Genomic DNA, 13,542 nt, shown 5'->3' with positions numbered 1-13,542 from the left:
GTGAAAGGGCTGGGCGGGCTGCGTCACGAAGAGGTGCGATGGCCGTTGACGAGGCGATGGCTTAGAAGTGCGCCGACTGTTGACAGGTGCGCCGATCCTTGAAGCAGCCCCAGCGCCGCACTGGAGCAGATGGAGGACTTACTCTTCGATCGTAGACAGAACCACCAGCCACCCAGTAGAGCAGACTGTCTCTGAATAGATTGCTCACGTCTGGGTTTCTAGCACCCTTGTCCGCCATGGATGAAGAAGAACTTGTGGGTGACGAGGCACGAAGTGCAGGATGCAAAATCACCTTTCTGTAAACAAACAAAACAAGATGGTTGGTAGAGTCTCGTAGCGCTGGACAGATGTTTTGGTGTCGCGTATGTGCAAGATTTTGGTGCAGTCTGCTCTAGGATGCAAGGTTTCCGAGGAGGACATTTGATAGGTAAAAGTGTTAAAGGCGAAGAAGCACGCAAGCACTGCACGACTCTACTCATACGCTGCCCAAGGTCAGGTGGGTCGCTGACGCGCAAAATGTCTGGTGCGCCTACCTGCAGAATGACGGCGCTATCACAAGCGACATTGGGCGCGATGTAGCGAAAAGACACAACACCATCAGCGACCCACGATGTTGAAGATAGCGCGCCGTAGCTAGTGGAGAGAGAGGGCGAAAAATACGAGTAGGAGGAAGGGACAAGTAGAGCAAAAAAGTCAAAAGAGTTCCACGGAGCCAATTGTGTACGTCTCTCCCCCATCACGAGTAACCCTCTGCCAGTAGCGAGGATCGACCCAAGGACCTCTGGATACCCTCTAGAAAGGTGCCCATTAGCCCCTGCCACGGGGTGAGTGATTCGGTCTTTCCAAGCCTCAAGTTGTGCGTTAATACCACTAGACCATATTGGAAGCCCCAGTCCTCGTGTCTATTGGCTCAGCACAAGAGAGTTGTCCTGCCTTCATCGGGATGGCAAATTGTTCGCCAACAGGCCTTATAAAGGGCAGGCCTGATGATGTTCCTCCAGTGCCAAAAATCGGAACGGTGCCCATCACGCACCGCCCACGCCGACCTCTCGCTCTCACCTCAATCCATCCATAGTCGGACCCCGTCTGCAAATAGGCAACGTCGTTTACTGTTGGTGTTTTGAACCACACCATCGCAAACCACTTGCTCCGACCACAGCCAGAACCACTGCGCAGGGCGCAGGCTGCGAGGCCCTACGACTGATTGTGGCCACACACATCCATATCTGGCGTGCGCATGCAAGTGGGCCTCGTTGGCAGGTATCGCTCCTTTGCGAGCCTGCTGGCTGCACCACAAAGTGGTGTTTTCTTCGCCACTCAAGCCCTGAGCCAGGTACCACTGACATCAGCCCTTCGCAGCCATATAAGGCGTGTCCTAGCTCTTGATGATGTTCTGACCCTCTCTGGTCAAAGAAAGAAAACCAAATAAAATGTTCGAGACAGCGATCCAGACAGCGAAGTGCAGCTTGGATTGCCCAAGAGCAGAAAGATCAAAAAAGATTTTGGCATGAATATCAGGACCTCCAAAATTCTCTCATACTTGAGACAGACTTGACGACGAAAAACGGCGGAATGAAGAGAAGTAGAAAACACAATACCACACCTACACTGTTGACTTGTTATTCATAGTTGCGGGAGAGAGTGACACAAGCCCGGTGACCGGCGCTTTTTGCACTAGTGGAAGCTGCTTCGTATCGTGTACCATGTTGAGGCCAAAGGTGGACTTGGTCGAAGCGACGGCTTTGGGATGAAGAAGATGTCGTGGGGAAGGAACGACGTGAGGTTGTGTAGAGGCTGCAGATCTTCACAGGGATTAGCGGGGCGGAGGCACTTGGCTCCGAGACGGCCCGAGCTTGGCTGGATCAACACCCTGACACTTGCCTGCTAGCTGTCCAGAGTCAACCACTCTCTCAACCTTTGCGTTTCCCTCCTTGCCAATTGGCTTCCGCAAAATGCGCTTCTCCGCTGCCGCTGCCATCACGGCCTTGGGCTGCATGTTCAGCTCTGTTTCCGCCCACAACATCCAACTCAAGGCGCACACGCGCGAGTGTTTCCACGAACAGCTCCATGTCGACGACAAGATGACGGTCACATTTCAAGTTGGAGATCGCGAATTTGGTGGCAGCGGCAATCTTGAGATTGACTTTTGGGTAATTTGGGAAATGGTCAACCTCTACCATCCATGAGCGCGCTAACACGATGCTCCAGATCCAAAACCCCAGCAACGGCATGCAAGTCCACGAGCGCAGCGTTTCCTCCGGCGACCACTCCTTCACGGCCGCTATGGACGGCACGTACACCTACTGCTTCAGCAACGAGCACTGGGCCGCAAACACAAAGGAGGTTTCCTTCAACGTACACGGCATTGTCTACGTCCCCGAGTCCGAGGCTCCTCAGGATCCGCTCGAGAGAGAGGGTAAGCACATTGGACGCGGAAATCGAGAAGACTTGTGCTGACTTTACCAGTCCGCCAACTCTCGGAGCTTGTCGCACAGGTCAAGGACGAACAGGGCTACATCGTGGTCAGAGAGACGGTCCACAGGAACACGGCCGAGAGCACCAACGCCCGCGTCAAGTGGTGGAGCATCTTCCAGCTTCTCGTGCTGGTTGGAGAGGGAATCTTCCAGGTTTGGTGGTTGAAGAGGTTCTTCGAGGTACGCTAACTTCAGCATCATAATTGAGAGCGCGACTCACGTTGCCAAACAGGTCAAACGCGTCGTATGATTCCATCGAGGGTGATGTCAAGTGTAGTAGAAATAACGAAGACACGGAATTCCAAATCCTCTGCATTTCTTTCAGTTTTAACGCGATAATACACACAAGAGTGGCAAGACTGAGGGAGCATCTTAGAACCCGACGCGACATCAATGATTCCGAGCTTCTCCGGGCCATATTTGTGGATAGCAAGCATGGTGCACACGATCATGGGAGCTCCTCGGGCGCTATCAGGAAAACACAAGGGAGAGCGGACTCCATGTCTTGTGAGCCTCGCTGGTATCCCGGTCCTGGATTTCATGAACTTGGTGCTCATAAACAAAAATTGAATCATTATTCACGCTGCGCTGACTTATTCAAAGCTCGGTTCAGGGCAAGACATGGTGGCCAAGGAACTTCGACATGGTATATCACTCTTTGCAGATTGAATTGACACCAGGCAGTACCAATCTTATCCCTTGTTTTAGCACGCAACCTTTGGCGATTCACTCTCGACGTTTTCTCACTTTCAGAAAGAGGGCTCATATGCAGGCTGCTCGATGCCCAATGCACTATGCTCTTTTGGCGCCGATGCAAATGCAAACTATTTACATGAAATGCAAAACTTTTGGGATATCAACACGAAGAGCACAACGTCCTGCTACCACGTTCAGGCTGCAAGCGGGTATCTAGGACTCCTGGGTGGTCAACTCGTCCTCGGCAATCTTGATGGAGTCAATGTGCCAGGTCTTGCCGCCATCGGAGGTAGTCATGCCGCTGGAGGTGGCGTTGGTCAGGGTCATGGTGGTGTCGTACTTGGCATCGGCCTCGTTCATGTGGAGGGTGATGTTGGACCAGCTGTAGGAGGCGAGGGTGCCGCAGCCGTAGTCGTAGCACTCGTTGCCGGAGTAGAACACGGAAGGCTTCATTCCTTGGGCTGGACGACAGTCAGCGTTGAGGTTTGCAGTGAGTGCGCGTGGAGATTCTCTTACCGTCGGACTGCGACGACTTGAGCTCGCCGTTGATCCAGACCTTCTGGTCGATCTTGTTGGTCTCGGAGTTGACAGAGACCTCAAAGTCAAGAGTGGCGTCGGAAGGAATGGCGACGTAAGCCTGACCATTTTGTCCCTCTGTTCAATCGTCAGCAATGTTCTACAGATTCTGGTTACTTGGAAGAAAACTCACGAGGAGTGTAGGTGCTGGCCGCGACACACCAGTGGTTGACGTCGGCACTGCAGCCCTGAGCCTCCTGATCGGGAGCCCAGTTCAGAAGGGGCTGGACAAAGTCCATGTCCAAGACGTTCTCGTTGGTAGGGTCGGCCTGGATGCCGATCCAGAGAGAGAGCCAGGTGGTGTCCTTCTTGGAAGTGACGTAGTCGGTTGGCGGGCTGGGAGGAACCAGAGAGTACGTGGCCTTGGTAATGTATTGTCCGCCAGTGGTAGGGCCCAGGTAGAACATGTTTCCATACTCGTAACCGTCGTAGCTGCTGCTGTCTTGAGCCTTGGCTCCCAGAGCCAGGGCAGCAGCGGAGAGGAGAATCGAACGGTGCATCTTTGGGTTTTGGTTTGAAGGATAGTCGTAAAAGATTGTGGTATTGAGATCCGGTCTCAAAAAAGATGCTGCTGCTGGGCTATATGAAAGAGTTCTCGCCGGTCTGGGGGAACAGCTAAATACATAGCACCGCCGTTCGACGGGTAGGTCCGAGGATCGCAGGTCCGTGTGGGTTTCAAATGACGGAGATGGACTCATGAAACATCGTCGAAATCCCCGAAAGGGCGTATTCCACGGTCAACCAGTAGTCACCGCTGAAATCCATGTCTCGGTTGCGTCGGACTTGTCTGCCTCCAGGGAAATACTGGAAAGTGACGACGACAGGCACTCGAGGATGTCTTGCAGCGGGTGAGGCTCTCTTAGAACCAGACGCCATTGATGTCAAGCTCTTGAGTCGGGCAAATGGCCGGATCGCCACTACAAAATGACGCGCAATACAACAGAGGCGGCGTCTCGGGGCAATAGTCAAGGTGCCCTGAGGAGGAGGACCTGAGATGTGGTGAGTGCGGGAGACAGCTACAGTCCAAGCTGCAAATCCGCAGGCGGAGCAGTAAACCCTCGAATAAAGTCCCTGAATTGAAGCTTTGAGAACAAAAGTAAGCATGCGACCCAAGCCACCGGTGCTGATACTCAATTTGATTCGGCATCACGTTGAATCGTGACACCAAAACCACGCGCCACAGGTTCGGCGTCCCGAGAAATGCGTCTCAAATGAAGCCAGGAGGATCCCCCGTAAGGTAGCCAAGTGACGGCCAATAGGAGTTGAAACCCCCAATCCATGGAGTCCTTACGCGCCTTGGAGGTGGGTCGTGAGGCTCGCTTAGCGCTTTCCCCGTGTCACTCTATTCTCGGTCCGACTTCCTTTTTGGGCAGGTTCCAAATAGATGCTCAAGACAATAGGTCTTATAGGCAATTGAAGAGCTAGTTGTACATTCAAGCTCTTAATTGGATGCTTTGGCTTAAGAGTCTCAATTATCAGACTAGACTGGGCTTTAAAAGCTCAAGTCCAGCTTGACTCTTTGGAGGTCGGTGTTGCAATATCTTGAACTTCCATTGAACGGAGCGTCTTGCGCGGGAGAAAACAACTCGCAACTGTTGCAAACAAAGAGGCTACTCAGCTTTCAAAGTAGTCGTATGACCGTCCCTTGGCTGCAAATGCATCAGTGATAGGTAGCTGACAGTGGTCGACCCCCTGCACATGATTCTTTCAACTACCAACATGATTCGCGAATGCGCTGACGCCAGACGATGCACAAATTCCTTAGCCAAAAAATTGCACCGCTCCTTCAAAAACAGCAAGCATTTCAGACTGGCCAGCTGGTACGAAATCTCTGCGCCAGGTCGCACCTCCTGAATCCCGACCATGACGACGACACCACGACGTCCCCCACAAATTCGCAAACCACTTACCGCAGCCAAGTACAAAGTCTTCAACAACCATCCATGGACGAGGTGACGTCGGAAACGGTGCTCTATCCGCCTCCTGAAGCGCTTTTCTGCCTGACCGAAATCCGTCCGAGCAGTCTGTGTGCAGGCCACCAATCGCCAGCCACACCCACTGGTCGCACCTCGTCTCGTGCACCATGCCCAACACCACGCTCGAACGATTTTTCAAAACGATTTTTCGTCTTCTCTTTCATGGTGCCTGAGCGCTGTGAAATGCGAAAATGGTTGAGCACCAAGAGTGGAGTTGGAGAAGACGTCAACTTGAAATCTGTTCATAAATCCAGGTTTTTGCTACTTCTTTTCATCTACCCCTCAAAGAAGAGCAGCCCCTTTAGCTCAGTGGTAGAGCGCGACACTAGTAATGTCGAGGCCATCGGTTCGACTCCGATAGGGGGCAGCAAAGTGAGATAGGCAGCTCAGTACTCCTGAGCGAGACCTTTCTTTTTTGTCTTTTGAGATGTTTGACCGTGGCGTTCACCACTGAGCCTGGGGTGTCTATTAATGCAAGGCTCTTTATTTCTCCATAGATCGATGATGTTGCTTACCAATGAGCATCCAAACAGTGGGGCGAGAATTGTTTTGTGCAAGTAGACAGGGACAACAAGGACGACGTGTTCTCGGCAGGACCACCAGACGAGTGGCTTCCTTCCTTGTTCTCTGCATTTCCATCATGATGCCTCCGCAGGTTGTACCGGTTCGACTTGAAGGGTGTTGTCCGCATAATGGCCGGGATTCAGTGGTTGTCCGGATCCAAGATGAGTTAGTGAACTGAAGGAAGGGTGCGCCAAAAAGATGATTGGATACATCATCGGTAGACGAGGATTTGGTCGGAATCATCTTTTCAATAGAACAGATCAGACTTCTTGAAAATGGCTAGTTCTGCGCGATCAGTCTACAACTTTACCAAGTCCTTTCCACATACTCAAAGCCACTCGGCTGAACTACAGTCTAGAAGCTGTGATCCATAGAGGGTTCAATGTCCAGCTGGCGGCCAGTGTTTACCTTGGTTTCCGCGCCCAGAATATATCGATAGGAAAGTACGTGTGTATCTGCAAAGTGATCAGCGCTGTCAAAAACACACGGAATGGACTGCAGGAGCTTACCTGAGGATTGTTCATGTCAGCTTTGGCTTCTTGAATGAATTTGTCCACTTCCTCGGTTGACCATCCAAGGCCTTGAGTGAGTGTTTTCACACTGAGACCATAAAGGTTGTCGCCAATGTCTTTCTGAAACAGCGCTCCCATGGCCTTTTCCTTGTCACCGCGCGGCCAGGGGCCCAATGGGAACTTAGTGTGAGTCTCCCGAATGTCCTCGAAACCAGCTTCCTCGAGATATTCTCTGAACTTGGCTGTCGCCATGCTGTCCACACCGAACTTCTTGAAGCCTTCGTACATGGAGGTTCCCCATTTCATCACGGCTGACTCCGGACCAGCACTGCCGTCGTCACAAGCGATTGGGATGTGGAATTCGTGCAGCTCGATCCATCCTCCAGGCTTCAAGGCGCCAAAGGCTTGCTGCAGCACCTTTTTCCAGTCTTTTACTCCTAGAAGTAGAGTTCGGGTATGAATGAAGTCGAATCGCTCCCCATAGACCCATACCTCGTTGGCGTCGTCGACAATAAATTGGCAGTTTGTCGGAACGTTGTGGGGTTGGATTGGAGAGAGATCTGTTCCCAAGACTTGTACGCCAGGGTGGGCATCGGCGAAATCGATACACCAGGCTACGCTCTAAAATCAGTCTTTTACCAAAGACAGTAACAGAACTCGCAAGAACTCTTCTTTCAAAGGAACAAAAGGAAATTTTGGACAACACGGGAAATTGAAAAGTGGACGCACCTCCAGTCCCACAGCCAACATCAAGTGCCTCATTCAAGGATTCATGCTCTATAGGGGCAACATAAAGGTGGCCATTGAGAGCAATCTCCCAAACTTTGTGCTGCAAGTCTTTACAGGGGTCAGCGGCCAAGAAGAAGGAGAGCATCATTCCTTTACTCACTCAGGCGTTCTACTTCCGCATCGTCATTCGGCAAAGAATAGCCTGATCTGGGTCAATTAACAACCTGAACCCGGACGCAGAAGACTCACGGCCATCCTCGACTCCATGGTATCGTCGGCCGTGCTCGTAGCGGTAATTGGTTACACTAGAGGCCAAAGAAGTGGTCGTTCTGTCAGAGTTCTTAGAATGTCGGCGGATAAAGTAACACAGGATCGGCAGAGTGCTTACGAGTCTGCAGCTTCTCCAAAGGTCGAGTCGCTGTCAGTGGAGGACTGTAGGACAATACGCAGGTCAGCGCCATTCCACCGCGCTTGCGCAGACACGGCCGTTGCACTGAACTCAAAAGGAAATACATAGCGCGCGTCTCACATCAACCAGAAGCTCCTCTCCGACGATGCTGTCGGCGGGGGCCGCAGCTGCAGCAATATTAGGCTGACGATGGTCTTCGATCATGATTCGGGTTCTGGGCTGGATGAAAATTGCAGAAAAGTGGTTGACGGCGGCGATGGATAAGGGATTGATGGTTTGAACTCGGGCTTGATGGGCCTACGCAGTGTTGAATTGATGATGTAAAGACGATGCCCGTTTCTCCAGATTTCGAATCCTCGCCGCAGCTACGGCCTATAGCGGGCACCCAAGAGCCGGGCGCGCCCAGTGCTTACAAGAAGCACTATCAAACGCTCTGCCGCCATCAGCCGCTTTCAGAAGGTGAGTAAGAAGATCGACGCAGAAACGGGCGCTGCCACACGTCTGCGGCTGAGTCTAACCAGGTGCCAGGTCAGCTTTCAGCACGCTGGGCATGCCCCGGAGATAGCATCAGCCGAAGCTGGAGTCGACCTCGCCCTCGGGGGCAAGTCGAGAGGGGCCCCGAAAGACATGTCGCCCGTGCACGTGATCGACTTCTACGCTAAGCCAAACCGGGACAGACAAACACACGGCCCGAATCGCGTCTGCTCGTACTCAAGTGCGACCTCCTCAGCTCCGGCTCACGACGTCCGGCTGTCTGTTCCCTCTGCTCTTTATACCGTTCGCACAGGCTGAATTTCTTTTGATCTTCAGTGAGCCACGTGCTGGTTGCCTTGTGCTCGCCTGCTCGCGCCGTTGTTTTGTTGACACTTGAAGCCCCGAGCTATCATCGAGCATCCTTCTCGGCAGTCTTCCTCAACGGCTTCACGGCGCCGGCAATTAACAAGCACACAGCCGTGGCTTCAGATTCCCCAGGAAGGACATCAAGGTGCTTCCAGCGCGAACGGTCCAATGATGGCGAGAGTTGTTTCCCAGAGATGGTCGACCAAGACTTGCTCGCTCACCCAAGAAGCTACCAAGGCGCCAGTCAACTGGCCTCGTCCTCGCCGACCGCCTCGTACGCAAATCAGCCCAAAACAAGAGACATCCAGATCACAAGATGGTATGGATAGGTCCAGGCTAAGCAGATCTGTGATGTCTACGTAAACGGCCGTGGGTGTGATTTGTCTTTTCGTCTGTGCCTCCTGGGTGCTTAGACCTCAAACTGGCCCTTCGCAACCAGCTCATCATCGGTGATGCTGCAGCGTTGCTCCTCTTTCGACCCTGTGACAGCCTTCTTGCAGTAGCGTACGGCTGAGCCAGAGGAACTTGAAAGCTAATGCGATGCGATTTCCACGATGGAACACGAGAGTACCCAAATGAAGAGCAAGGAAAAGTACAAGACGAAGGGAGTTTAGTCGGTCGAATTACTTCAAGATTTTAGCATGGAACGCTGATCCGAGTCTTAAACCAGCATCGCATTTGCGATGTCGCGAATGACGTGCAAAACACCCGCCGACTTCGTCGTGGCCACGAAAACTGCCTCTTTCCCCAGTCAACAACAGCCGTGCAACGCCGCAAAGAGCCGATCGACTGCCTGACCGGTCCATTCGCGTGGGTGTCCACGCGGTCTCCAACTCAGTTCAGTTAAGAGGTTCCGCTCAAAAAGCCTCCAAAAGCTTGCACTGTGTCGATCTGCCGCCACACCCTGGACCCAAAGTTCAAAGACGCACCAAGCAGACTTCAATTTCGTTGATTGAAACGAGTCTCATCCTGGCGATGGTACAGATGGCGATGCGGACGCGACTGTGGTCTTGATTGCCCACAAGTAACTTCTTTTGCACGATTGTCCGCTGGTTCAAAGGAAAAATATCCCCTTCCGTTGCACGGCTTCATGTGCATATACACAGAATCCTTGTCCTGTAGGGAAAGGTCAACTACTACAGACCCACAGTTATCTCACTCTTGGGACTGTGGGGCAGTAGCCCCCATTGTAGCGTTCAGTTGCTGGCATCCACTTGTGGTCCTAGCCCAATCTTGCCCTTTGTGTAGCCAGACATTTACACTGGCCACCCCTCGCGCACGCGCTGTCTTCTGACTGGGGATTCTTGATCTCTCCTACGCCACCTGCTGCGACTCATCCGAGGCATAGTTGAAGTCATGAAGAAGTCGCAGTAGTCAACATTCATCCCACTTGACAACTCGACATTTCTACGGCTTCAACATGGCTGAATCCGTTCCAAGCTCCGTTCTTGGCCTCGCCATCTTTGTCAATGTCCTGGGCGGGCTAGCTATCATCATCGGTCTGATCTTTACTCTGATACTATGGATTCGGGGAGAAAGATCTAGCCGTAAGTTGAAATCCCATTTCTTTTCTCGCATTCCCAAAACTAACCAATTTTGCAGACATCATGTTGCTGAGCGCGACTTGCGTGTTGAGCTCCATTGTGAATTTCATTCGTCATCTTGACTACACATTGAACTGGAGATCCATCATGATAGAACGCTGGCGGGAATCTCACCAGCCTGGAAGGCTTGCGCTCGACCTGATCGGAACGACAGCTTGCGGATGGCGCTTGGCCGTCGACTATCTTCGTATGTGATCTCACAGATGGTTGCGACAAAAAGTCTGACAAGGCTCTAGGATTATACTTTTACGACGTAGAATCTTTGATCGTTGCGTCTTGGTCAGTGGGCTTCTTCATTCCTGAAATTCATTGGACTAATGATACCCAGGGCCGCTGCCTTGCTCATCGACTCGTACAACCTTAAAATCAAAACGGAGACAAAGGAGACCTTTTTCATCGCAAGTCGGATGTGTGCGCCGATACTTCCAGCCATAGTGGTCGCGATATATTGCAGCTCCGCTGTTGAGAACAATCTGCCAGCCTACTTGGTACTGACCAATATCATACGTATGTTTTAATCACTTCGTCACAGGTACACTGCTGACGCAGAATCTCAGGCGTCATCAGTCTGGCCCTCGGATCCGCCATGGTACTGGCTGTGCTTTACAAGTACCTTACAATCACCCGTGGATTCGGCAACTCAAAGGCATCGCCGCCCACGCAGCAGACGCCGAGATCAAGCGTGGCATCGAGAAAGCGTAAAAGCTTGATGCATGCTGGTTTGTCGCTTGCAATTCGCTTTGCAATGATTATGATGATTTTGCTGTATGTTTTTACCCGCACGTGCTTCTGCTTCGCTTTCTGACAGAATCCAGAATCTTTGAGGCCTCTGTCATTGCGATGCAGATGGTTGGTTACTACCACACTCTGCGCACTGGAGGCCTCTCTGCGGGACCAGATCTCACAGCCCACACGGCGCAAATCGAACTTGGAGTCGGCATCCCGGGGCTAATGCCTAGCATCCTTCTCGCCTTCGTTTTTGGTACGACGACAACTTTCCGAGACCAATATGGACGCATGATTCGAGAATGCTTCGCTCGTCACTATACCAAGAAAGAAACCGATGACGATGTGGAGTGCATCGTAATGGAGCCACCGGAGCCAACCGAAGCGATGCAGTCGCAATGCTCTAAGACTATAGCCAACCTCAAAGGACTACCTGAGCTGGATTTCCCGAAACCGACGGAAGCAATGCAGTCGCAGTGCTCCAAAACCATCGCCTTCCTCAGGGACTCACAAATTGAGCCCCCGAAACCCACTGAAGCAATGCAAACGCAGTGCACGAAGACAATCGCATTCCTCAGAGGCGAGCAGCCGCCGATCGAACCTCCAAAGCCAACCGAAGCCATGCAGTCTCAGTGCTCGAAGACGATAGCGTTCCTCAGAGGAGAACCAGAACCCAGGATTGAGCCTCCAAAACCTACCGAAGCAATGAAAACGCAATGCTCCAAGACAATTGCGTTCCTTAGAGGCGAACCAGAACCCAAGATTGAACCCCCAAAACCGACCGAGGCGATGCAAACCCAGTGCTCAAAGACAATTGCGTTCCTCAGAGGAGAACCAGAGCCCAAGATTCAACCTCCCAAGCCGACCGAAGCCATGCAGACGCAGTGTTCAAAGACTATAGCGTTTCTCAGGGGCGAACCAGAACCCAAGATTGAGCCGCCGAAACCAACGGAGGCAATGCAGCAGCAGTGCTCGAAGACTATCGCGTTTCTCAAAGGCGAAGAGACTGCTACACAGACAACAAAGCCTACCGAAGCGAAGGCCGACTTCTTGAAGACCAGCGAACGCCCAGTTACCGCCGTCCGGTTGAGCAAGGTCAGCCCAGTAGTGATAGACGTTCCACCTAACGCCAGGAGAAGCTCAGAGAGACGAAGCTCGCGCGTCGTCAGCTTCAGTGAGCCATCCCCTGAGTCACCGCGGCTGTCGACCCACCTGTCCGGCTGCAAAGGTCACGATTGTCAAAGCGGGCTCTGCGAAGAGAGCAGAAATTCGCAGCAGCTGCGCAGAGACACGCTTGCACACATTGAAAACTGTATGTCCAAGTCTCCGACATCCCCGCCGCCGGGTTTCCCTCCCAGGACTACATCTCTGGCTTCCGAACGCTCCTGGGGCTCCACGCACGTCCACAGAGGCCCGCCCGAGCACATTTACACACAATACCGGGGAGCACCTGTAAGCCCTGGCCCGTTGACTCCAGCGTCATACCGCACCTTTGCGTCCGACGAGAGAACTCTCACCTCTTCATCGCCCGCCACCGACAAATTCTCGCCCTTCGACAACACACCGCAGACGCCCTCAGGACCAAGACCAGCTTACACAGTCAATCGCCCCACCTCGATGCACTGGAGCAGTAAAGCGTTGGTCGACCGACCGCAGGACTCGCCCTCGCTCTCGCCGAGACAGCTGCAGCAGCAGCAACAACAACAGCAACAGCAACAGCAGCCCCAACCGCGTCCCCGGTCCCGGCCGCAGAGCACCACGAACCCGTTCCTGGCGCCCTTCATGCAAATCTCGGCTGGCAGTGGCCATGAGCGACGTCCCTCGATGCCTGCGCAAGTGCCCTCGCTTGCGCCTCCACAACCAGCCGTTAATCCAGCCGGGACGAGGTCGTCGTGGCATGAGAGGCGCTCGACGGAGCCGGCGCCCTCGTGGCCGCTGCGCGACGACATGCTGGCTGGGGACTTTGGCGTGCCACGTTCGCGCCAGTCGTGATGGACTACTCTTCATTTGGCACATGGAGCATGCTCACCATTTTCAATCTTTCCGCTCGACCTGCCGAGTCGCGGCTTGTTGTTCCATCAAACATCCCCTCCCATATTTTCGACGACAAAATTAATGTACAATCACTCTCTCAAAATTCTCTCACTGTCATCATATACCCTTCCAACCTAGAGTACGTAGAATGCGTAGGTAAAAGTCGTTTGTGAAAAAAAGGAGTTTTTTTTCAGAAATTAGCAAGTCTTTTGGGTCCTGATCATGCTTGTGATGCTAGGTTGTGCTGAATGTGTGCTTTGAGCCAGACATGAGATGAAGTGTGGTGCATTTGACAAGCGATGTTCATAGTCCTCGTGCGCCGCATGCGAGTGAGAAAGTAATGATGGCACATGGAGACAGCTGCTCCATGCTACTGTCCCTTCGAGGAGCTCTGATCTGATG

General features: G+C 52.7%; 5 protein-coding genes across 5 annotated transcripts; 3 read left to right on the top strand and 2 right to left on the bottom strand.

The window, feature by feature from the left end:
• Nucleotides 1-1,952: 1,952 nt before the first annotated feature.
• BKA78DRAFT_352853 (emp24/gp25L/p24 family/GOLD-domain-containing protein) lies at nt 1,953-2,724 on the top strand (the record flags this gene model as incomplete). Its single annotated transcript, XM_066891434.1, has 4 exons — nt 1,953-2,150; nt 2,209-2,416; nt 2,467-2,654; nt 2,707-2,724. The coding sequence occupies 4 exons, from the start codon at nt 1,953-1,955 to the stop codon at nt 2,722-2,724; spliced, it is 612 nt and encodes a 203-aa protein (XP_066744400.1).
• A 659-nt stretch (nt 2,725-3,383) lies between these two features.
• On the bottom strand, nt 3,384-4,246 carry BKA78DRAFT_295627 (uncharacterized protein; the record flags this gene model as incomplete). Its single annotated transcript, XM_066886508.1, has 3 exons — nt 3,384-3,631; nt 3,687-3,824; nt 3,880-4,246. 3 exons carry the CDS (start codon nt 4,244-4,246, stop codon nt 3,384-3,386), a joined length of 753 nt encoding a protein of 250 aa, XP_066744399.1.
• A 1,025-nt stretch (nt 4,247-5,271) lies between these two features.
• On the top strand, nt 5,272-6,193 carry BKA78DRAFT_314470 (uncharacterized protein; the record flags this gene model as incomplete). The annotated part of the gene is made up of 1 exon (XM_066888470.1): nt 5,272-6,193. A coding segment is annotated over exon 1 (604 nt), but the record flags the coding sequence as incomplete, so codon positions are not given.
• Nucleotides 6,194-6,690: 497 nt separating this feature from the next.
• BKA78DRAFT_331509 (S-adenosyl-L-methionine-dependent methyltransferase) lies at nt 6,691-8,042 on the bottom strand (the record flags this gene model as incomplete). Its single annotated transcript, XM_066889883.1, has 6 exons — nt 6,691-6,741; nt 6,796-7,412; nt 7,528-7,635; nt 7,688-7,729; nt 7,777-7,856; nt 7,894-8,042. 6 exons carry the CDS (start codon nt 8,040-8,042, stop codon nt 6,691-6,693), a joined length of 1,047 nt encoding a protein of 348 aa, XP_066744397.1.
• Nucleotides 8,043-10,196: 2,154 nt separating this feature from the next.
• BKA78DRAFT_352850 (uncharacterized protein) lies at nt 10,197-13,098 on the top strand (the record flags this gene model as incomplete). The annotated part of the gene is made up of 6 exons (XM_066891433.1): nt 10,197-10,323; nt 10,379-10,567; nt 10,617-10,659; nt 10,709-10,887; nt 10,938-11,145; nt 11,196-13,098. 6 exons carry the CDS (start codon nt 10,197-10,199, stop codon nt 13,096-13,098), a joined length of 2,649 nt encoding a protein of 882 aa, XP_066744396.1.
• Between the last annotated feature and the right edge of the window lie 444 nt (nt 13,099-13,542).

The sequence above is a fragment of the Phyllosticta capitalensis genome (assembly GCF_038381095.1).
Source record: "Phyllosticta capitalensis strain CBS 128856 chromosome Unknown BKA78scaffold_5, whole genome shotgun sequence".
Lineage (NCBI taxonomy): Eukaryota > Fungi > Ascomycota > Dothideomycetes > Botryosphaeriales > Phyllostictaceae > Phyllosticta > Phyllosticta capitalensis.
The sequence above is the reverse complement of the archived record's forward strand: the minus strand, read 5'-3'. Positions and strand labels throughout refer to the sequence as shown.